General features: G+C 36.2%; 1 protein-coding gene across 1 annotated transcript; it reads left to right on the top strand.

The window, feature by feature from the left end:
• The first annotated feature begins 812 nt into the window (after window positions 1-812).
• LOC308682000 (FERM domain-containing protein 6) lies at window positions 813-25,447 on the top strand. The gene is made up of 14 exons (XM_081351411.1): window positions 813-904; window positions 10,030-10,205; window positions 10,432-10,522; window positions 12,573-12,652; window positions 13,001-13,077; window positions 14,253-14,436; window positions 14,767-14,922; window positions 15,814-15,879; window positions 19,075-19,143; window positions 19,260-19,434; window positions 20,558-20,818; window positions 21,267-21,398; window positions 22,557-22,624; window positions 22,704-25,447. The coding sequence occupies exons 2-14, from the start codon at window positions 10,128-10,130 to the stop codon at window positions 22,953-22,955; spliced, it is 1,689 nt and encodes a 562-aa protein (XP_081207537.1). The 5' UTR covers window positions 813-904; window positions 10,030-10,127; the 3' UTR covers window positions 22,956-25,447.

The following is a 25,447-nucleotide window of genomic DNA, read 5'->3' as shown; positions in this document are numbered from 1 at the left end:
GGTCTCCTTCAAGCAATGTAAAGTTTCAGAATCTTTTTTTTTTTTTTTTTTGTAAAATGTTTAATTGTCTTTGTTATTATTTATTTATTTGTTATGATAGTGGTAGGAAGGTTTCAGGATCCATGTCAGGTTTCAACCTCATCATAATCCTAAAATTATAAAATAAATATTTTATTATTTTTACGATTAATAATGTTACAGGATTAGCCTACAGCAGTTTTTCATGAGAAGAAAGTTTTAATGATCCATATAATTCTTTCATGTAATTGTTTGTTTGTTTGATAATGGTGTCTAAATAACACGTTGCCGCAGTTTTACGGAATAAAAACAATCATTTTCATCTTTTTTGTTTCCATGGTGAATTTTTCTAGTTCTGCAACATGCGTTTTACAAGGGTCTTCATGCATGACCAAGAAATAAGCTCGTAAAACCAAGAGTAATTAATACATTTAAACTTTAATGCATTCTTCCATTAGAGCAACAAAAAGCATAGTAAGATACAGTGATACATTCCCACATTACACACAGAGTATTGTTGTGTATCAATTTAAAGTATGGTCATACATATTCATGAATGGGCGGAGGGGGGTTCTGTGTTATAGGTTATCACCACAGACAATCAGAGTTTTACAGTGTTCCCTCGCTATTACATTTTTACCTTGTATTGATTGGTTTCGACGAAAAAATGCCACGTATTTAAAACAGTAGTGATGTATGTTTTAATTGTTCGCGCGGTATGATGAAACCACCCCCCTCGCAGTGGTAATTTGGTTTAGTCTGATCTACTGCTCCGATTCTCTCATCAGTCAGTCAGTCAGTGAGTGCGCGCGCGTGTGTTTATGTGAGTTCTACTATAACAGCTCCATCGCCCTAAACAAACATACACTCGGGATTTTAAAAGGAGGTAAGTGTTTTTACCTGTCTTCTAAAAGCATTCATTTGTATTTAAAAGTGTAATAGACTAATACGTATATTTAAGTTTATATATTTGTATAAACTCCTTTAATTAATTTGTTTGTTAATTTGTTTTTTGACGGAGTTTCCCTTCTGCAATATTTCTAAAGTATTCCACAACTAGTTCTTATTTTCTGGCCGTTTTTCACGTATTAAGTTTTTTTCTTTTCTTCGTAATAGTCATTAAAGTTGATTTGATCTAATGTATTGCAAAATATTCCATTATTGATTTGTTTTACACAAATATATTAATATTACTTAAACTGATTTATAATCAAACACTCCATCATAAGCTTAATCTTCTGATCTTTTTTATAAATATTGAGCATTTTTCTCTATATGAACTTTAAAGTTGAACTTTCCACAGAGACCACTCCACTGTTGTTTGTAATATAGAATAAGAGCAAAACCTTTGGTTAACTTTTCATTTGATATATCAATTCTGTTATTCTAAATCTGGAAGTTAGGCTGATTTCTGTGTTTCTGAAAGTGATTTTGAACTTGCTATCTACAGTTACTTTCTCACTCATCAAGTTGCACTGCAAGTTCTTTCATATAAATGGTGAGATTGTGGTGTATGAGGACTCTAGTACAGACATTGAGCTGGTTTTAATGCACAAGACTAAACATGGTTCATAGATGGGGGGGGGGAAATGTGTATATATATATATATATATATATATATATATATATATATATATATATATATATATATATATATATATATATATATATCTCATCAAATGCAATTGAATTGAACTTTTGTTGTTGTGTGAACGGTTCAGAAAGGAAAGCAGTTTGGAATTTAATTGCGGATATAACAGACTCACCCTCTGACAAGTCTAAACACGAATGCACATTCAACGGGCAGAGAGGTATGATGGTTCATGACTAGATGAGTGATTTTTTTTTCCCAGAGCCACAGGTGGGTGGAAAACCGGCTTTTGACTTGTCCTCGGATCCTAGTAGTTGTTGAAGCCTTGGGATTGCCATTGGGCAATAACTCAAGGTTTCTTGAGGAACTTCATTTTGCTTGAAGTGCCTGTTGTATTGCTTAAATACACCATCACTGGCCTCCATTTTTCCCTTGCCAAACGAGCTCATCATGCAGTGCAACCTGTTACCCTGAGGCTTAACTGCATCTGTTTTCACTGGAATTCTTCAGAGGTGTTCAGAGACACAACAGGGGAAGGAAAACTCCTTAAGCACATAGCCGCAGTCTGTTGTGTTTGGAACAGCGTGGTTGTGCTGAAGATTTATTCTTGCTTTGAGGCTCAAGTGATCTTCCTTTATCAGTCCTTACAGAGTAAGTGACTTTTCCAGTCTGAAAAATGCACGCTTGAAGATTGATTTCTCAGAAAGCATGTACACGTCTGAAATTTTGGTGTTAGTGTGACAGTATTCAACTAAACAAACTTTCAGTTCTATATTTAAAATGAATCAAATCAAATTGAGAGAAAATGCATTTATTTACCCTAATATTTTTCATCATTTATTCACACTGTTGTTCCAAAACGGTTAGTTTCTTTTTTTATATATATATATATTTTCAAACACAAAAGGAGAAATTCTAAAGAATTTTCCTTTTACCTGAAACTGGTATAAACGTAAACCAAAGCTTTCAAGCTTCAGAAACGATGCAGAAGTATCGTGAAATTAAGCCTGTGACTTGGTTGCTTTTTTGCAAGTCTTCTGATAACTTATAAACAGATGCTATTTAGTTATTCACTAAATTTCTTGATGTTAGTTCATGGAAGACGTATAGGAATCATGCAATGAATCTTTTGAATTGATTTTATCTGGTTTACAAAACCAGTCTGAATGATTTCTTCACAAATTGACTGACGTGGTTCTTTGGTTACATTTTATTTTAAGGTGTCATTGTTAGAGTGTAATTATATATTTACTGAGTAATATTAAGTAACTACATGTACTTATTATAGGTTTAGGGTAAGATTAGGATTTTGGTTGCATGTAATTATGCAACCCAATCCTGTTCCTGTAGATCTACCTTCCTGCAAAGTTCAGTTCCATTCCTGATCAAACACAACCGACCCAGCTTGCTAATATCCTCACGAGCCCTTAATAATTACAGACGGGTGTGTTGGATCAGGGTTGGATCTGAACCCTGCAGGCAGGAAGATCTCCAAGAAGATTGGGCACCCCTGCTTGATGCCCATATTGTACGATTTTGAGCTGTCCCAGACGAAAGATGACCAATCGTGGTGATTTCTGTGGTCGTGGTTCTACGTCATGCAGTGAGAGAGGTTCAAAGACGGCCGTTGTCACGGTCTTGCTACCAAAGATATCCTGCGATCATTTTCTGACAGTGTCAGAAATTTAGCATGATGATCTTACAGTGTGTTTGCTGCTATATGACCTACGTTTACTGACTAGCCAAAAAAACTTCAACATGGTAGAGATGCACTGATTACAATTTTATAGGCTGATTCCGATTTCCGTTTTTTATTGAGTTTGACCTGCCGATACCGATTTTAGCCGATTATTCCGATTTCATTTTTTGTAACCACTTTACAGCACACACAAATATATTTTCTATCTTTTCTTTTATAGAACATTTTGCATAGAACATTTTTGAACAGATAATCGCTATAGCATAGAACTATATAAATTACTCCTGGTGTGGGAAATTCATACACATCTGAAGTGCAGTGTTATGGAAGAACCATTTCCTTCTTTTCACATCCAATATCCAACTTTTTTATTTATTTATATATTTAGCAAACTAAACTTCTGTATGAAAACAGGGAAAACAGGTAATGGCAATAAAATAATATATAAATAACAAATAAAAATGTAATAAATATAGCCTTGCTTGCAGTATAAAGATATTTCTCAAAACACACACACACAGGCCTATTGCAATCACTTGGCAAGTTTTTCTTCGCAAACAGAAGCATTTCTGCTTTGTCTCCAGATGTCCGTATGTTTCTATAAAAATATGATATAGTTAAATAGCTTCCAACAACTCTTTCAGTTTTTATCTAAAAAACATTTTCCCAGAGCGTTTGAGTTAGAATAGTTTATAAGAGCACAATTATGAGCATAATGAGACTGTAAAAGCAGTCTTACCTTTTCAGCGTGATGACATTTAATTTTCCCTGTAGTCCCATTTAGCCACTTGTTAGCAACCGCCTTTTTCAAGACACGGCTTCAAAAAATCACGAGTGGGGTAATTCTGATGTATTTTATTTAATAGAATAAAACGTTAAAGTGTCTTAGCCGCGTCCAAGTGATCTGAGGGCCCGGGCGGGTATAGATATATACACTAGTTGTCGCCTTGGCTACTGCAGTTCATTGGAACGAAACCGTAGCCAAGCCAGGGCTGTCAAAATTGCTCAAAAATTACGTTCGAATATTCCCTCTAAAAAACACACGAATATTCGAACTATTCGAACATCTGGTTGCGCATTTTGTCAATGACGTACATTACGTCAATAACAGGACAAATTAATACAAAGAGACATAACTACTTGTATAGGTAGTTTATTTAAGTTTAAACATATTTGACAACGTATTACATACACAAAAACAAACAAGTAAATCCCCTAATGGCCAAGACCGCAGACCTCACTCACTCTTGCTCGCTCACTCGCAAGCACTCTTTCTCTCTCTCGCCCTCACCCGCTGCGTTCACACACCAAACGCGAATAGAGCGTCTGCTGGCGCGAGTGATTTCAATGTTAAGTCAATGTAAAGACGCGTTTACGCGCGTCTGGAGGTCTTGTGGCGCGAATGAGGCGTCACGCTCTCCGAGCATCAAACTTTTGCTTTTGACGCGCAAATTCAAAATGTTTAAGAGTCCAACTAGACGCGAATCCGACATTGAACGCTCCGAGCGAGCTGTGCTGTGGTAAAAATTTAACTTTTCCTTGACATGAAACGGTAAATAATCAAACCAGTGGAAGCCTGCAGTGCATGAAACTGCTGTATCTAACCTACCTTATTCATGCTGCGCAATATCTATTTAGTCAGTACTCTTTAGTAATGTTTCTGTTTACCGTTAACGTTTCTTCCTGTTACCTGTCCCTGACCCCTCAGGCAGCGCGCCCACTCGCAAAGCTGACAGCCGCGCCTCTGCTACCGCGGGCGTTTTTCCACATTCGAATATTAATTTTCACATTCGAATTTCTGTTTTTTAAAACTATTCGAATATATATTCGAATTTAGAATATTCGTTGACAGCCCTAAGCCAAGGCGACATCTAGTGTATATATCTATACCCGCCCGCGCCCTCAGATCACTTGGACGTGGTTGTGTTCAAGAGGTAACAACGATATAAATACTGTTCGTTTTCTCACACAAACCGCTCGTTTCGTGTCTTAGGCCATTAATGTGTACTTACGATGGGGAATTGTTTAATTTGGACTTCTCTGTGCATGCTCTTTGAGACAGTGACCATAGACCTGCATTAAATGACTGACAGACAAGAACGGTTTGACCTAAAAATATCAAAATTGAAACTACTGCGGAAAAAAAGACACCTACATCTAGTTTTTTGCGTTTTGGCCTACAAAGTGCTGTCATACCTGCACCACTCTACACTGTAGCTGTCATCGTACACGTATTCGTCGCACAGTCAGTAGCATTGATTTATGTGATTGTTGATGTGATCGAATGCATCCTTTTTTGAGGATTGAAACTGAAGTTTGTTATTGAATTGAACAGTGACTAGCACAATCTTCATAATCGTGTTGCATGGTGGTTAAATTTACGTTAAAAACTGGCAGCTGTGCCAGAAATTCACTGTAAAAATAAAGTGTCAGTGTTTCCGGTTTTACAGGATGCCTGCATATTGTACAACGTATAACAGTATATTTCATTTAGTGATATAGACCTAATGCTAATATACCTTCTTAAATACCAAAATCTGCCCTTTTACCTTAAAATGTACTGATAACCACCACAATAATACAGGTGGCACAATAGAGAGCCACATACTAATCAGAGTTCATTGTGAGCAAACTGTTCATAAAACATGGTCAATACAGGGTCATACAGACAAAACACCATCAGGGTAACACTCATGACACTAGAATAACGCAAAAAAAACCTAAAACTAAATAACTGAATGTAACACAAAACACACTAATGTACGCAACTGATTACAAAAACAAGAAAGGACAAAATTATTTATAAAAATGTAATCATATGTGATTTTTCATTACTTAGAAACAGGGACTTCTGGGAATGTGTTTTTTTTTTACCATAAATTATATGGTTTTTATTTGCAAAAGCCATAAACTGACAATATTTTACAGTAAAATCACATGTATTGCGATGTTAAACTATTTACAGTTTTTCACCGTATATGGTAAGGTACCTTGCAGTTAACCAATTTACTGGAGCACTTTTACAGTATTATTTTTTTTGCAGTGTTTGGAACTGTTATATTAGTTTTGATTCATATACTATTATAGTTTGTATTAATATTTTGATTTATATTTTTTTATTAGATTTGTTATGTTGTTATTTAGGTTTAATTTTTTTGTTTTATTTATTTATTTATTTCCAGTTAGTAATTTTAGAGCTTAAACTTAGCCTCTTTCAACTTAACTTAACTTAAACATATTTATTAATAAAGTTTTTTTTTCTAATAGCTTTATTTCAATGATTTAAAAAAAAATATATATTATTATTATTTTTTATTTAACAATAATATCCCTGGTTAGGAACAACATGAGGTTAAATAGATGACAGAATTTTAATTTTTGGCTGAACTGTTCCTTTAAGAGGTCTGGCGTTTGCACACTCAGATCTAGACTGGCCCAGAGCAGAGGTCTCGAGACAGGTCACATTTAATCTGATTAATTGATTTAAAGATAAACCCCCTTAAATCCCACCCAGAATTTGTACCAACCGAATCTTTGGCAGGAGACGTGTTTACTGGCAAACCCTCTCAAATTAGTGGCATTTTGACAATGTCTGGTGCTGATGTAAATTTAACAGGGCTCAAAAATAAGTACGCCCCAGATGGTCTAAAGTTTGTTTCAGGCCAGTGCTTACAGCTATTGATGTGCTTGGGTTTGTTACCATTCATACTTAAACATTTGGTTTTGTGGGATTTGTAAACGTTTTTGTGATTTTCTGATTTTAAAAGGTCGTTCAGCATATATGTCATACAACACAATTATGAATTTATAACTTTCATAGTTACATTATGGTTAAAAGTCCAGCATAGGGATGCTCCGATCAGGATTTTTGCCGACTACTGTTTTCTAGTCATCATGATCGGCCGATACGAATCCCGATCATTAAAGCTGTATATAAGTGATATGTAAGCTCTCAACTGTCACTGTTGTTAACCCCTTAGACCCTGAAGGCATTTTTAATGATTTCACATGATTTCAAATGGCAAACTTAAAAGTAATGGCTTATAATTCTACAAAAAAAGATTTAACATCAAGTACATGGTGGTATTGTACTTGATAGAAAACCTTTCAATTTTTGAAGAAAAAAAATGTGATTATGTTTGGAGGTTCTTTCTTATGTTGCAACACTGCTGAGAAAACCCTGGAAAAAGTGATGCAATTTATTGATGTATTTTGTTATTATTCATGCTTGACATGATGATTATTTGAACAAATCAAGTGTGGGCTTGTTCACAGTTATCTGGATTGAAACCATGGTAGCCTTTTTATCAAAAGTCCAAAAACCTCTCCAAACAAATGATTTGAGTGTTATATTGAACATAAAAACTACATGGGTAAACACTACAGAATAAAGCATTGCAATATTAATAAGTACATAATAAGTAACAAGTAATAAGATCCTGGGTGAGTTGATAAGTGATGATCTTGCAGCGCTCTTTCAGCAGTGTGCTCCTATTCATTGGCTCCAGCTGTAAACAAGTGTCCGGTTGGTCTCGACACTGTCCCTACCCACCATACCAGAGATCCTAATACTAGCTAATGTTTCATGAAGTTACAAAGCAGAACGTGGCGCAAAAGCCTCACCTGTCTACTGTTTACATGCGCTGCCTTCGGTGGCAACTTTTTACGGTTTTATGTCATCAAATTGCGATCGGTTCATGAGATCGGCCAAATTTAGTGACTACCGATCGAGTCATACAACGTGATTATCGGCTGATACCAATCTGTGGGCGATCGATCAGAGCAACCCTAGCAATTGAAAAATTCAGCAGTAATAATGAAAAAAAGATTTTTAATTAATTTACCCCCACAAATGAATTTGAATTAATATATATATATATATATATATATATATATATATATATATATATACAGCATATTATATATTATACGTTGGCCTGGATGATACATCATAGTCTATCTATATACATTTATTTTGTCTATTATATTTTACTTCATTACACCTTTGAAATTACATCATTAGAGGTGTGTAGTTAGTTTAATGTTTCTTTGTTTTCAGTAAGTCAAAAGTGTCTTTCTTCTGTGAAACACAAAAAGAGATTTAAGGCAGAACAAATCATTCACTGTCATTGTGTGGAGAAAAAAAGAAGAAATAAAAGAAAAGGTGACTGTCCCTCTGCCTAACATTCCTTTAGTGTTCCACAGAAGGAAAAGTCAAACAGGTTTGGAACGACATTAATAAATGACTGAATATTTTTGGGTGAATCCAATTATCCATTCATCAAGTCTTCAACTGTGCTTCCATTATATTTGACTTTCAGGAAGACTAAAATCAGGTTTTTTTTTTTTTTCACCGGATGCCATGTATAGAAATGAGACAAAACCCATGAATCAAACTAAAGAAGTCAAGACTAGCAGCTGGATTCCCCTGAGGCTGTAGTGGTTAACAGTTACTGTAGCCTAGTTTATGTGTCTTGATTCACAGGTGTGACTGTCATGCTCTGAATCACCTTGAGGGTAAAACGTGCCCCAGTAAACCCAGTGTGAGAGAGAAACCGCATAATAACAGCTAATGGCTAATGAATATCCAGAGATGTATGTATACAGTTGGGACATATAGTGTACATTAATACTATATAGGATATATTTGAACTTAAACGTGTGAGAATCTTAAGACCAGTTGGTTAAAAGTAGTCACAAAAATGCATGGTTTTTGAAAAAATCTTTAGCATAATTTGTTTACAGATGCCAGTTGGTTGGATATGCCATTTATTGCAATTACATTCATACATTTTAAGTCTGACTTAAATGTCTAAATACATTTTTGTGGGTCACCGTACAGCATTGTAGAATGGGAGCAAATTGACGAGTGTTTTTGTAGGGTTTAGTTTAGCACAATGTTGAGGTTTTTCAGTTCAGTAAAAACTCGGAGCAGGTGGAATTTGCCAAATAATGTGAGGAATGCAGCGGCGGCCTGTAATGTTTTCACAGGTGAGCTTATGTACACTGTGAAACTCACTATAGCAGGAAACGTGAAGGTCCACAAACACGATAACATCACCCAATAATATTCACTACAGGATCAGCGAGACTCATTGTTTACAAGTTTGGCAGTAATTTAATTATTACATAATATAATGTTTATGTAATCTGACTTGACTGGGCGGATTGTGTAATGTAATGAGCTTTTATTGCATGGCTGAAGTGGGGGTCAAGTTTGCATGAAATATGAGAGCAGGACAAAATCTCATATTCCATAGACGTCATCAACATTTCTGGACAGTCTAGACATTTTATTTACCCCAGTGTTTCCTTTTTTGCCTTGTTTTGCGTCTTAAAATATGAGAAAATAACATTAACAGATATTTCATCATAGAGATAGTCATTGTTGAGTTATATTGTTAGTTTTGTTTTGCTTGTTAGTAGTGCTACTGCTATGGACATGATTTATAGGCTATTTCAAATCATGCAGTTTGTTGATGAGAGGTGTGCTTTTACTTCTCAAAGCAATCTTACGTATGATTTTCACCTGGCAGACGATAAAATGGCCATAAAAATCCCATAGACTTTCATTGCCATATCTATCCAAGCCATATATCAGAATATCATAGCAACTTGTGGCTATAATAACTCTCTAGAAACCACATAGGCCTAGTTACTTGGAATACAATAGCAACCGTATAGCAAATCCCTCATTAAGTTTGTTTGTGTTCTTTTGCAGATATTCAAAATGAAGGAGCCAATACCTGTGAGAGCAAAGCATCTTGATTAAAAAGAGGCAAGTGTGTGTGTGTGCATGCATGTGTGTACGTGGATGAGATGTCTGTCCCTGCCAAACAAGAGAGGACAGTGTGCGTCCTTCTTCCCACCAAGGAGACATTGGACATCACAGTGGGGGTAAATAAGCTCTTGTAATAGTTCTCATTTTGATTTGGATCATGTCTTCCTCATGTTTGCATGTGAATCTGTCATTGACCTATGCACTATGAATGTTAAGAAAGCAATAACCTACTCAAGGCTTTATATTGTAATATACTGAACATAAAATGTAATGTTATGTAAAATGTAAAATGATGTTTTTGTACCCGATTCACTGTCAAATCAGTTTTTCTTTTCTTCCAAGCTGAAAGCAACAGGTCAAGAAGTGTTTCAACGTGTCTGCGAGCTTCTCGGGGTTAAAGAGCTGCACTACTTTGGATTGACTTTAGTTAAAAGTAAGATTGATGCTTTCCAGTTAAAGTGTATAAAATGTGTATTTGTATGGTATCATATGTACTGCAAATGGAAATTGAAACCAAAGTAGAGTCTTTCACTGAATGCTTTCAAATGCAAAAGCATACATCCCAAGGCCTTCTGGTTTTTGCCCATTCTAGCAATGGATATAATACATCTTAATGACAGTCTTCAGAAGGGTTAAACACCCTAACCTTTTATTCCCAGGGAAATATAAATTAAATCTGTTTAAAACTAATTTTGCATCTAACATTTTCCAGTTGTTTTGCAATTCCATTCAGGTTTTCTCTATTAAGATCTAATCATTCAGTCTCTTTTTGCTCTCTTTTTCAACCCCTTATTCAAAAGCCTCATTCCATCCTCTTGAATACCTTTTTAGGATGTTGTGTCACTCTCCTCTCGGACAAGAGTGTCTTTGTTTTTGTGTATTTGAGGGCCGGTGACCCCTGAGGCCTGAAACCGAGGTATATTAACTTTAAGCCTGGAATTCACCATGATTCACCAGTTCAGGGCAGAGAGGCAGCGGGAGAGAGCAATAGAAATTGGCTGAGCATTTAGCAGGGTCACAACCTTGTTGAGATGAACCTCAGCTAGAGAGACAATGAGTCAGAACGAGTTTGAGTCATGTGGCGAGGGAGTTAGCGATGTGAAGTGATAAAGGATGGATAAACTGAATGGAATGTGAACTTGCGCTCATTCGCCTCTCTTACCTAAAGTGTACACATACATTTTGGAAACATACAATATCAATGTATTGACATCATTTAAGTTAAACTTAGCACGGATACTCTGAATTCTTGTAATTTATATAAATAAAATAATTCATAATTAAAATAAATATTTATACTATATATAAATAAATATATATATATATATATATATATATATATAGAGAGAGAGAGAGAGATAGATTATATTCATAATCATTCATAATAAAACAAATATTGAGGACAATAATAGAATATAAATATATTTAGGATAATTTATGCTACAAATATTTTGGTAACACTTCAATTAATTTCATTTGTTGACATTAGTAATGTATTAACTAACATGAACTAACCACGAACAATACATTTGTTACTGTATTTGTTCATCTTTGTTAATGTTAATTAATAATACAAATCTAGCTGTTCATTGTTTGTTTATGTTAGTTCACAGTGCATTAACTAATGTTAACCAATACAATGTTTGATTTCAATAATGTATTAGTAAATGTTGAAATTAACATTAACAAAGATTAATAAATGCTGAAGAAGTGCAGTTCATTATAAGTTCATGTTAACCAATGTAGTTAACTAATGCTAAGTAATGAAACCTTACTGTAAAGTGTTACCAATATTTTTTAATAAAATACAAATATATTAAATAATAATAATAATATGTCCTTTATATAAATAATACATATAACTTTATGTAATGTTAACAAATTGAAATTTAGTGTAAAGTGTTATCATTTGCATTTTAGATTATATCAGTGCATTAATATTGTACATTTCAGTGTTTGATAATGTATGTGTGCTAGATTTCTACGTACACATTCCTACAAATACTAATGAGGTCACATTGGCAAATCGAATAAATCACACGGACTACTCCAATGAAAAGGATGTGCTAGAAATGTCGGTTCTTAACTCTTTGGAAAAAAAAACATTGATTTATTGCTCTTAGCTAAATCTCCTTTCATTTTTCCATTGTGGCATTTATTTGAACCATCTTAATTCCATTCTTGCACAAGCTCCCTTTTAGAAGTGTTTACACGATTTACTCAAAGCGCTGGAATTCTTTTGCAATCGCGAGTGCTTTGGCATGAGACTGCTAGTTTTTACTGCGGTAAGTTTTGTCTGCGGTTAGGGCTGTTGCATACCGGGCCGTGCGTTCACCAATGGCTGAACGGGTCTTTTCATTCCAGTCGTCTCCCTAATTGAGGTCATTGTTGGGCAGATTTCATGCATGAATTCATGATGCCATTGTTTGCACGGCGAGAGCATTTACGATTGTTTCCTGTGTGTCCTTTCTGGGCTGTTTCAGACAATGAGCACATCTTTCTGGACTTGGAAGAGAAACTTGCCAAGTATTTCCCCAAGGAGTGGAAACAGGACTCGGGGAAGGTGAGCATATCACGGTCCTGCTCCTAAATGGACATCATTTACTCTGGAATTCATGTCTATTAACACCAAAATCACTTTAAAAAAGCACCAGAAAGTATCAGGTCCCATGGCAATACCATCATTGTAGTATCATGGTATTCTCGCAAGTACCTTGGTTCATCAATGTGCTGTGATATTACCATCTGTTTCCATCACATTATTACTGTACCATTTGTTCCATGTTCCCTGTGGTCATCAGAGCGGTTACAGTAAAGAGAAACACTAGTTGGCCATTCAGGATGTGGGAGTGACTTCATAATGAGGGGGTTGCCACAGTAACCTAGTCAAGCCTGTTCTTTCTCTCGGCAGGGGTCGCTTAGGAGGTCAATCCCTCCCCTGCTCTGTCTGAAGGTCCAGTACTACGTGGAGAATGGCAGACTCATCTGGTAAGACACAGGCTTAGAGATTCCCCAACGTTTGAAGGGAGGAACCCTCTCCTTGGCCTCTTTCCTTCATTAGGTTTAATCCACCAGGGGGTGAGGCCAGTTTGAGTGGGCTTGTGATCTTGGCTTTTATGCGGTTTGTCTTTGAAAGCTTTTTTTATTATTATTAGGCAGAGCAAGTTGTCCCCCTCATTTGGGTGTGGTGTAATTGAAAACTGCTCATAATGAAACTGAATTTAGCTTCAGGTTTTATTTCATGTGGAAAATGGCAACGTGGAGGATTTTAAAGACAGTGTGGATAGTCTTTTATTAAATTCCTCTTTAAATTAATTTGTATGTGTCATATTTAGTCTTGCATGCTTATATTGAAGGGATAGTTCTCCTAAAGATTTGTAATCTTGTAATGCACTACCGTTCAAGTGTAGGGTTGGTAAGATTTTTTTTTAAATATTAGTCTTTATGCTCTAGTGTTTAAATAGTCTTTTATGCTCACCAAGGCAGCATTTATTGAATCAAAAATTCAGTAAAAACAGTAATATTGTGAAATATTATTACAATTTTAAATGACAAATAACTGTTTTTTATTTGAATGTATTTTAAAATGTATTTTATTCCTGTGATGGCAAAGCTGAATTTGCAGCATTATTACTCCAGTCTTCAGTGTCACATGATCCTTCAGAAATCATTATAATATTCTGATATCATTCCAAAGATTCTCTGATGAATGAAAAGTACCAAACATCTTAGAAATCTTTTGTAACATTATAAATATCTTTACTGTCACTTTTGATCAACTTTGATCATCAATGTCTCCTTGCTGAATAAAAGTATTGGTAGTGTATATTAGTGGTTTATCAGTTTCAGTGTGGTTTTTTTATAATATTGACCATTATATTGATTACTGACCATCAGTAGAAATTTTATATTATTTATTAATATAAAGTATACAATTTTTTCTACCATGTTGTTAAAATTCTAAATACCCCTTAGCCAACTATCCATCTTTTCTGCTCTATGATGCTTGATTTTACTGCATTTCTAGCATGTTATGTCTCTTATATATGATTTTTTTAAAACACACAAAAGCATATGATACACAGTATAACATTCATTATAATCTCAGTTATCTATAACATAAAAATAATTAGTGCTTAAATTATTGCTTTCTCTGTTCTCAGTGAGCGTAAAGCGAGAAAACTGTACTACTATGACCTGCGGGAACGTGTCCTGCGCTCAGAATGCAGACAGCAGGAGGAAGTGTATTTCCAGCTGGCAGGATACGCCTTACAGGCCGAACGCTCTGACCACCTCAGTCACGGACACGCTATGTATTTCCAGCCCAAAGAATACTTTCCACCCTGGGTAAATCTTCATTAGAGTGTATAAAGTACAATCACATACATTTGCATTCAAGCAGGTGGTGCTTACTTTGTTTTTGTAGTTAGCATGTAGCATACGTTGTATTTTGGATGCTGGTATGCTGATGTCCCACCAGGCTTCTTAATTAAAACACTTTTTAACTAGCAATCATTTCTTGGACCTGAAAGACCATGCTGGTTGACAAGCACCAAACTTTTCATGTTGTTTTTTTACAGCAGGGGTTTGATTAAAGTTTTTGTAAAACTAATAAAGCATGGTGAGAGCCCACACTCGTTTCATAATCACGCATGTCCCGTGTCTGATCTCTTACAGATAATTGCGAAGCGTGGCATTGACTACCTGCTGTGTCACGGGCCCAAGGTTCATAAAGAGCTGTGGGGGATGTCCTCTCGTGACGCTATCCTGCACTTTATCAGAGAATCCTGCCGTCTGGAGGATGTCCCAGTCACCTTTTATCGCCTACAGAAGGTCAGAGGTCATGCATGGTTATCAGAATGTCTTGCTGTAGGTCAAGACCTTCTCAGCTGTGGTATGTAGGGAGGATTTGAAAAATGTCTTCATCAAAGTGGAGGTTGAAAGTGAAGTCATTTCTGTACTACTAGTGGAACCAAAGGAATTGCAGTGTGCTTGTTTGAGTGATATTGCAACATTATCTCAAGTTTTGTGAGTTTTGGGCAGAACTGCCTGTTCATCCAAGCAATGTAAAACCAAGAGGAAAACTGTTTGACAGCAGTTATTGGTTTTGCAATTCCAATTTTTAATTTGCAATTAAAGGGGCATAAATGATACATTATGAACTGTGAAAATACACTACCATTCAAAAAAAAAAAAAGAAAAAAGAAATGACTACTTTCATCATGGTTTCCACAAAAATATTAAGCAGTACAATTTTTACATTGACAATAATAAGAAATGTTTCTTGAGCAGCAGATCAGCATATTATAATGATTTCTGAAGGATCATGTGTGACACTAAAGACTGGAGTAATGAACTTTGCCATCACAGGAATAAATTACATTTTAAAATATATATAAAAATATTTCATAATTTATATTTGACTGTTTTTACTGTTATTTAGCCTTGGTGAGTATAAGAGACATCTTTCAAAAATATAAAAAAATAAATAAAGAAATCTTACTGACCCTAAACTTTAAACTATAAAAGTAGTATTATAAAATAAATATATCAGAATATTTGTTATTTTATAGTAGAATATATAATTATATAGATCTGACTAATTGTATTAATATTTAATATTAACACTTTTTAATAATTGGTTAAATTATTGATATTGTATAATATTTATAGTATGTTAAATGTATTGATGTGTGTTAATCAGCCTATATCTCTTTCCTGAAGGACAAGAAAGAAGAGAAAGGCTCAGCACTCCTTGGACTGACTCTTCGAGGAATGCAAGTGTATCAGGTGTGCTTTTGTGGCGCTTATGTGTGCTCGTTATGCAGCATTCACAAAATTATATCGTTGGAGGTCATTGAGTGGCTGTATTTTGAATGGAACTGCCTCTGTTTTTGCACAAATGGCCATAGCTTTCTGACCACATATGAGATGTTTTAACAGTAAAAATAAGTCTTGCCACTAAAAACAGGGGAACAACCTGTATATAAATGGCAGCAGTGCAAAAAAACTGGATGCACCAACATTTCAGCAGTGTTTGTTGAATGTCACCTGAAATAGTTCAAAAATGTTGGACCTCTTTTCGCTGCAAAACACATTTGAATGCCCTGCTTTGTTGTGCATCATTCTGTGATTCATTGCAGTCCTGTGTTTTCTCTTTGAGCCGGTGCCAATCACAATGATAGAGCTCTCCAGAAAGGCCTGACTGGAATGCATATATTTGACGGTTCAGTCCATAAACAGGGATTTGGAGTGCATGCCTTTCCCTTGAATCCTCTGATCTGCCTGCTAAAGCGTCTGGGGTTGGATTAAACTAAGGGCCCTGTGTTTAAGAGATCAAAGACCCCGTGTGTTGAGGCCCTGACCCCAACCTTTAAATGGGTTCCCCTTCTGCTTTGATAAAAAAAAACAGGATTTATATTAAACGTCTTTCTCACACTGCCAAATAAGCCTATATTACATATGATCTAACACATTTAGTTCATAGTGGGAGGTTAGTGTTTGTATATTTGTGGCAAGTAGGGTTAGGAGATCTTATTGTTGGTCAGAAAGTTTTATTTTCAAAAAACTGCTAGGACCAAATATTTTTTTGTTGGATTGTTCTGAAAATTATTTGTAATAGAATAACAAATGATACAATTCTATAAAAATGGTATTTGTACTAGGGGTTGCACAGAGTAGTCGAATAGACAAGTTTAATGATCTGCCATGATTTGTGACGCTTTAAAGGAGAACTCCGGTCAATTTTAACATTGAGCTCATTTTTTTGTACATTTGGAGTGCTGTCAATACAGAGAACAACGACAAAAATCGGTGTTGCCTACACCGAGTTATTCTATTTTTAAAATTTGCACCCTGTTGACTTCAATGGGGCAAGTACTAAACCAGATATGTATAAAAATGATGTTATTTAAGCCAGCGCAAATACCTGTGTTTACATCCTGTTTTTCGGTTGAAGTCCAAAGTAGTCGATTGCCGAGTTCACGCGCGTGATCATAGGTAACTAAACCTATGCGTGTGAACTCGGCAATCGACTACTTTGGACTTCAACCGAAAAACAGGATGTAAACACAGGTATTTGCGCTAGCTTAAAGGAATACTCCACCGTCTTTTCATATTGAACTATGTTATTCCCTTAACTAAGACGAGTTGATACATACCTCTCTCGTCTCAGTGCGTGCACTCAATCGCTCTGGCGCGCGGCGAAACTTTGTTCACTCAGTTCATTCAATACGGGCCAAGCAGAGAAGCTACTAAACACCTCCACGTTTTCCCTATTTAAACACAGTTACTCGCGTAGTGTAACTCGACCTAGGACGGTGACACAAAACAAAACGTTGCGCTTTTCTAAGCGTGTAAAATGGATAACTATATTGTGCGGCGGAATACCATAGCAAGTGCTTATGAGCACTTCGACTTGGCGGAGTAATATCTTCACTCGTGAAAAATCCTCTCACCGGCCCCCGCTCCCTCTGGTGAAGATATTGCTCCGCCAAGACGAAGTGCTTACAAGCACTTGCTATGGTATTCCGCCATACAATATAGTTATCCATTTTACACGCTTAGAAAAGCGCAACGTTTTGTTTTGTCACCGTCCTAGGTCGAGTTACACTACGCGAGTAACTGTGTTTAAATAGGGAAAACGTGGAGGTGTTTAGTAGCTTCTCTGCTTGGCCCGTATTGAATGAACTGAGTGAACAAAGTTTCGCCGCGCGCCAGAGCGATTAAGTGCACGCACTGAGACGAGAGAGGTATGTATCAACTCGTCTTAGTTAAGGGAATAACATAGTTTAATATGAAAAGACGGTGGAGTATTCCTTTAAATAAGATCATTTTTATACATATCTTTCACATCTACTGTATTCAGATTCACTCGTGTTCACTCTGAAGGAATCACTCACATTTTCTGTGCACTTGTAATGACACATCAAGGATGTTAAGAGGCTAAAAGCAGGTTTAGTACTTGCTCCATTGAAGTCAACAGGGTGCAAATTTTAAAAAATAGAATAACTCGGTGTAGGCAACACCGATTTTTGTCGCTGTTCTCTGTATTGACAGCACTCCAAATGTACAAAAAAATGAGCTCAATGTTAAAATTGACCGGAGTTCTCCTTTAAGCTTGACGTTGGCTAGTCGCTGATCATGGCCTATAGAGGGCGCAACTGGATAAGAAATATTTGAAGTCCACTTTTACACACCGTTTCCAACAGTTAAAATGAGAAATAAATGCATACTCCGAGAGCGTTACTCAAGATATGTTTGATTATACCATCAAAATTGATTGGGCAAATGCACATTTTAATCAGCTTATTGTACACTTCGCCGTTCTAAACTAATGCGCTGCTGCATTGTAACGCACACATACAGACAGTAGCTTTGACAGTTTCTGAAACAGAAACATTCAGTAGCGCAGAAATATATTTTCAACACTGTTCTGTGACTTATCAATAAGATAGCTTAGAAACTGAAAAGTTCTAGCGTATATTTCTTAGTAACTAAAACGCACAGCTTCACTAGTAGTCGAGAGATGCTGCCAGGTAGAATTAATTTACACACAATCGTTCTCTTACTAATGCATTCATATACATTTAATCTTTACTGTGCTACTTTATCTGTATCTGACTTAAAATTAACAAAATCTGTGAGAAATATAACGTCCCAAAGGCAAAATAACTGTTAAGCTATAACGTAGGAACAATAGTCTTGTAGGCAGCAATGTGTCATATGCCATAGCTGTGCACAAGGCGTTCAAGTCTGAGCTCGAAGTCCAGACTTATTTGTTCATTAATGACATCATCAGTGATTAGTCGACGTCAACTCAACTTTAATAACATAAATGTCTATTTAACAAATCTCTGAAGTCGTTCAACCCCTAATGTGTAATAAAGGCTTAAATCAGTGTTTTTACTAAGTACTAAAATAATCAGCATTGAAATCATAAGGAACATGAAATCACTTGACAGATGGCCTTGTTTTATTTTGCAGGAGGTGAACAATATGCGCGATCTGCTGTATGATTTCCCCTGGTTTCATGTGGGAAGACTCACCTTTCTGGTAACATTTAATGTTACTGCTTGTTTCATTATTATGGATTGTGGTGCTTAAACATCTGCTCTGATGTTAAAAGTTACTTTATGTATACAGAGTTCTCTCTTCTGCTCTCTGCACAGGGGAAGAAGTTTGAGATCCAGCCGGATGGTTTGCCCTCAGCGAGGAAGCTGGTGTACTACACGGGTTCGGCTTTTCGTTCTCGACATCTGCTGCTGCATCTGAGCTCCTGTCACCGATTGTATCTCAGCTTGCAACCTGCGCTCAAACACCTGCGCCAGCTAGAGGAGACAGAGGGTGTGTGTCCACACAATATTCTTCTCACTAATTATGGCCCAAGGACGATAATGATAAAGATAAAACTATATTGTTGGAATCACTTTCAGAACTATAGTTTTTCCAGCTGATGAACGATAAATCAGAATCAGAATCCATCCTGAATTAAAGGTGGTATCAGTGATTTCAGGCCCAAAAATATTTTTATCACATTCATCTAATCTTTCCTTTTTTGACGGCATGCTGATGGGGCGGGCAGCTAGCGGATCGTTAGGAAAGATTAGATGAATGTGATAAAAATATTTTTGGGCCTGAAATCACTGATACCACCTTTAAAGAGCTTGAGCGTTTAAAGCAGCAGACGATAAAACTGCAGCGCATGGTTAGAATTAACAGAACGATGTCGTCCGCTGGTGTGGAAACTAATATAGTTATCTTTATAGTTATCGTTCTTGGCCATTATAGTATGATTTTGTTTTGTATTTCTTCTCAGTGGAGTTTTTTTGTCCAAGATTTTGTCCAAGATTATTCTCACAATTCAGACCAAAATCAAAAGGAATAAAAAAGAAAATTATATTTTGTACATAGAATATGAAGCATTTTTAAGGGTTCATAAATTAGGTTTTGCATTGCGACAGGATTTTTTTTGATGATTAAGCACATTTCCCCAGTTGATATCACTGAAGTACAACTGGAGTCTGAACGTTTTACTTTTCATGTGTGTGTGTGTGTAAGCATTCTCATTACTGTAATACATTAATTGTATGTATTTATTTTTGCTGCAATACAGTACCATAACACATAATTACTTCACAATTTTAATAATGTTTTTATTTTCTTTTTCGATTATAGTAATGAGTATTGAAGAAAAGTTGTCAGTAAAATAATGTCATAATACAAAAAAATCTTAATGGACGTGGAAAAAAATAGGCTTCATTTCCTTTTAGCGCAAAATATAGTTTATTCATTAATATTCTTTTTCCTTGACACAGTCAGTTCCGGCTTCTTGATTTTATTTTTTCCCTTTAATTCTGTTGAAATCAGGCCCAGATATGTTCTTGACTGGTTTGTGAGAATCATCACAGAACTGTTTTACCATGTCAGGCTGTTTTTGACGATTTTTTTTCTCCCTTTTGGATTGCAGAGAAGAAGAGGTATCGTGAATCGTACATCAGCGATGAGCTAGACCTGGATCAGCCGTGCAGCGATGGCAGTCCCCGTCTGTCTCGACACTCCACCAGCAGCTCTGGCATTGAGGCGGACACCAGGCAACGCAGCGTCTCCGTAGAGATGGTTTCCATGGAGGAGAAGGAGAAGTCTTTCATCTCTGCCGCCAGTCACGCCTCCTCTGGGATCGACACAAGCAGCAAAGCTCGGACTGATGAAGACGAGTGGCAGGAGGAAGGTGAGGGTCAAACATGTCCCCCTAAAGTGACATGTTGATAAAAAAAAAAGAGATGTATTTTGCATTTTAATGCATGTATGCATTTTCCAATTCACGATCACGCATACTCTGTGCATAGGGCGTAGCGTTACTGACCACACATTTTACAATTTGGATTTAGGCTTTTGGCACATGCCTACTTTGTGGTTGTTTTGCAACAAAATGAAAAGCCACTCTCATCAATTTGACATGGTCTGCTGACAGATGGGCATTGCTGGGATTCCTCACATATGTAATGCTGGAAAGACATGTTGTTGTGAAGTTATTTAGTCTATTTGCTTGGCGTGCAAGTCATTGTTTTCATTCTCTTAAGATGTCACGTACTCACTGACAGTGAGAGTGTTTCTAAATCTTTAGGTTAAGCACAGTTTAAGCTAGACGGACAGTTTGTGATGAAATCTGAATGTAGATTTGCAGGAGATGGTGAAGGAGCCCGGGGAGGTTTCTGTGGACGACCCTGTGGATCTCTTGCGACTGGCTGAGCTACTGGAGGGCGTGTCTGTCGACTTTCCTACCATCCAATCAGAAAAAGAGTTTAAAGGTGATACCTCAAAAAACACTCAATTTCATATGGGGTTCTAAATCCGATGCATCCAAGCTGACGTCTCATCATACATCATTCCATCTGATTCCGATTTACTCCAATTCTCTTCGTTTTCAACATATTCCCTGGTGAAGTTAGGCTACTGAATGCATAGGAAATGTGTAAATCATAGGGAGTCCATGCAAAACACTACTGGCAAGTGAGTGATTAGTGCAAGATTAATGTAATTATATAATGATAATATATTGATAATATAATTTTATTAAATAGTATATTATGCAATTAATGTATTTATTTAGTTCATTACATTTTATTTATTTAGTTTATTGAGACCCTCGCATCTGTATGTCAAACTGCTTATTACATTAACCCTTCCTTGTAGTCCTGGAGTGTCCTTTATTTATTCATGGGTTGAACTGGAAGCCAGACGCTCTAAAAGATGGACGAAATACTTTTATGATCCACTGGTAGCATGGTTTAAATCAGTTTAGGGAGCACTGTTTGTTTTTTGTCTCTCAATTTGTATGTACACTACAGTACAAAAGTTTGGGGTCGTTACAATTTTTTAATATATATTTTTGAATGAAGTCTCAAACCAAGTGATCATGAAACATTTCTCATTATTATCAATGTTGAAAACAGTTGTGCTGCTTAATATTTTTGTGGAAATTGTCGTGATACATTTTTTTCAGGATTATTTGAGGATTTATTTGAAAAAATGTAAAAGTATTTGCTGTCACTTAATTTGATCAAAGTCTTTAATGTCTGTTCTTTAATTAAAAAAAAAAAAAATCTTATAGACCCTTAAATTTTGCTTGTACAACTTCTGTTTTCAGTTAAAACGGTGTCCTGTAAGCGGACCCTAAATTAATAACTAATGATTTTTACAACACCAAAACAATCTCCGTTCCATTAATTTCCTATTATCACTGTAAAGCTACTTTGAAACAATCTATATTGTTAAAAGTGCTATATAAATGGTGACTTGACTTGACATCGACCAAAAATCAATGTGTCAAAATGTCGGATCTGTGCATTAAGCCTTAAAGCGTAAATTCAGTTACCATTTTTGACATACTTAGTTTTTAGTTGTACATACTGTAAATCAATACTTTGAATATAAATATAATCTCACCCTGAATCTTCTGTTTCCAGGTCTGCAAATGAGTTCAGTTACAGGCTGTGTTCAAACGGACCTTTGTGATCCAGATGGCACGAAACAGGTATCCTGTCTTCTCCCATCTTTCTCTTTTCATTCTTTCATCATGTCACTACAGTAATTGCTCTCATCACCCACTGCAGGTTTCGAATCAGAAGACTCGTAACCCGGCCGACCGCTACAGTCTGAGCCTGGACGACGTGCGACTGTATCCCCCTCTTCTCCCGCTGGGAACGGCATCGGTTCCAGACACCTCCCTCAGCTACCCGTTTGGGCTCCCACACACCACGACCAGCCCATGTACAGACAAAACTACTTTCTGTGTCCAGCGCTCCACGAACTGCCTATCTCTGGACCTGCTGGACGATAACCAGCTGCTGGAGCTTCTTCTATAAGACACTGAGAAGACTGCAGCTTTCTGTCGTCTTCCTGTTCATGCCATTAAACTGGACAGCAAAATGAAAACAAAACAGAAGCATTAACAGGACACATTTTCAACAGGACTTTCGTCAAAACAGCCATACACTTAAATGTGTTTTCTATGCTGTTCAACAGCAGGACGATATGAACAATCTTGGGTTGTTTTACAAATTATACATGCAGAATTTTTTGTTGAACTTTGTACAGAATTTGTTAATGGATAATCTTACAATGAGCAAGGCATTACGACACTAACACTGTGTCCTATAAAGGCGTGATGCAAAAAAACAACTAATGATAAAAAATATATTTCTTCCATGTAAATTCTAAATGGCCGTAACCATAATGAGCAAAAAAAAGCCCCTCCCAATGTGAACTTTCGTCGTGGACACACCTTAAGACATAGTGTAACAGTTATGCTACAAAGTGTGTGGAGGAGCTGAATAAATACAGACAGAAGCTGCCAGAATAACCAGTTCTCTAAAAGGTAATCTTATACTCATGCAATTTAAGACCACGTTCCTTTGAAGTCGGAATGAAACGAAAGTTGCGATAGTCTTTTCTTCCCCATTGTGACGTATATCACAGTCAAACGGCTATGTAGGGCGGGACTTGATTTTTTCTGTTGGGTATTGATTGGATCGTTGGATGGTTGTGGTTTGCTATTGGTCGATCTCATGTGACTGACAGGTTGTCCCGCCCTCACTCCAGCAAACACATCATCAGAGAAGAGAAGAGATTCCGCTGCAAGATAAAGATTACGAGGGCACACAAAAAAAAAAAAAAAACTATTTTGATTTCTTGGTGGCTTTAAATAAACACTTGTAACTTGGAGTTTGCTGGCCAGAGATTCCCTTAATGTTGGAGTTTTTACTGGTGCGTCATTTCTGTCAATACATAAACTCAATGAGCCATGTACAATTGTGCAGTGGTTAATATCAAATTATGACACAAGAGTTTTTCTACTGCATTCTGAGTCACGCTAATCTTGCTCCATCATTCAAAGACACTGAACTTGCACCGCCTGATCTCCTGTTTCAAAGAACCATTGTGTACAGACAATACTCATGTTCCCAAATTACAAAGCATGTGTGAACCCGCTCAAACCAATAATCAGGATTAGAAAAGAAAGTTAAAAGGTCAAACCAAAATATTCCATGTGTGTTTTTTGCCAGATCTAACCATTGGTTTAATAGGTTTTTTTTTCCTATCCAAGTAATGCAGATCTGAGATGAACTTCTGTAACGATATGAACAAAGATTCTTTCGCAGTATATATAGATCAATGTTTGTTTTGTTCCGGATACATGGAGCTCTTTTGATTTTGATAATTACAAAATGCACATCAAGCCCTCAGAGGTTGTGTACATAGTGCTGGGTGTCATTTCTTCATCTTGTAAAAACACTGAGAATGAATAGTATAAATAAACTAAGCTGGAATCTGTCATGTTTTCCCCCAGTTACACAGAGACGAGGCTTAAGCTAGTCCCAGACTAAAATGCATATTTCGCTGTTTTAACTGAAAGCAACTTGCACTTACACATCTTAAAATATCAGTGCCATTGTTTTGTCTCAAGATGCAACAGTAATGTTTTTTTCTAAGGCAGATTTATAAAAGCTACTTAAATGTCATAATTAAACTTAATCTAAGCCCTGTCTTTGAAACCAGGCCATTGTGTGTTTTTATTTTTTTAAAGATTCATTATATATAAATATAATAAACTGATTAGCATAACCATAAGGGTTAGTGATATGATTGGTATAAATAGTTATTATATTGTAACTCATCACTGTGTATTTTCGGGTCAATAGCTATGACATTGTTCTATTATCATTATTTAGGAGTAAATTATTGACGCAAAAAACGTTCTGAGATTTGAATCCGATTCCTGAAAGATTGTTCTTTTGAGTCGAATGGTTGTTTTAATTCACAGGCAGATCTTGGGCCAGCTGCATAAACTGCTAAGACTAGTCTTACAAGTTAGTCATCAAATTTATTTATTTAAGACTGCTCATAACTTTTGTCCAAGTCAGATACATAAAAACGCACATTAGCCAGATTTGATACCGAAAAGTAAGACTGACTGTCTAACTGCTAGGTCATACTAAGACACTGTCTTGACATAATGGCTGTTTATGCAATTGATTCAAGCAATTCTTTAGCCTACTCACCCTCATGTCATTGGGACTTTCTGAATGTTTTTTTTCTCAATACAATGGAAGTCAGTTGTAAGCAAAACTGTCTGGTTACCAACATACTTCAAAATACCTTCTTTTGTGTTCAATGGAAGAAATCAGTTGGAGGTTTGAAATTAAAATACAGAATTTGAATCCCTTTAAGAGCTTATTGATGATCCATTCTGAATCAGTCCGAATAGTTCGGCTGCGTCTGAAATCGCATACTCTCTTGAGTAGGTACTTATTTTGTACGTACTTTGTGACCACTAATAAAGTATGTTCTGTATAGT

Source organism: Scardinius erythrophthalmus (assembly GCF_964197995.2).
Source record: "Scardinius erythrophthalmus genome assembly, chromosome: 21".
NCBI lineage: Eukaryota > Metazoa > Chordata > Actinopteri > Cypriniformes > Leuciscidae > Scardinius > Scardinius erythrophthalmus.
This window is presented reverse-complemented; position numbering and strand designations above follow the sequence as displayed.

Bases quoted from the DNA above. Each gene is read 5' to 3' on its own strand.
- LOC308682000 (XM_081351411.1), top strand. From the start codon at position 10,128: ATGTCTGTCCCTGCCAAACAAGAGAGGACAGTGTGCGTCCTTCTTCCC. The intron at 21,399-22,556 runs GTGATACCTCAA...TTCTGTTTCCAG, and splicing joins ATCAGAAAAAGAGTTTAAAG to GTCTGCAAATGAGTTCAGTT. The intron at 22,625-22,703 runs GTATCCTGTCTT...CACCCACTGCAG, and splicing joins ATCCAGATGGCACGAAACAG to GTTTCGAATCAGAAGACTCG.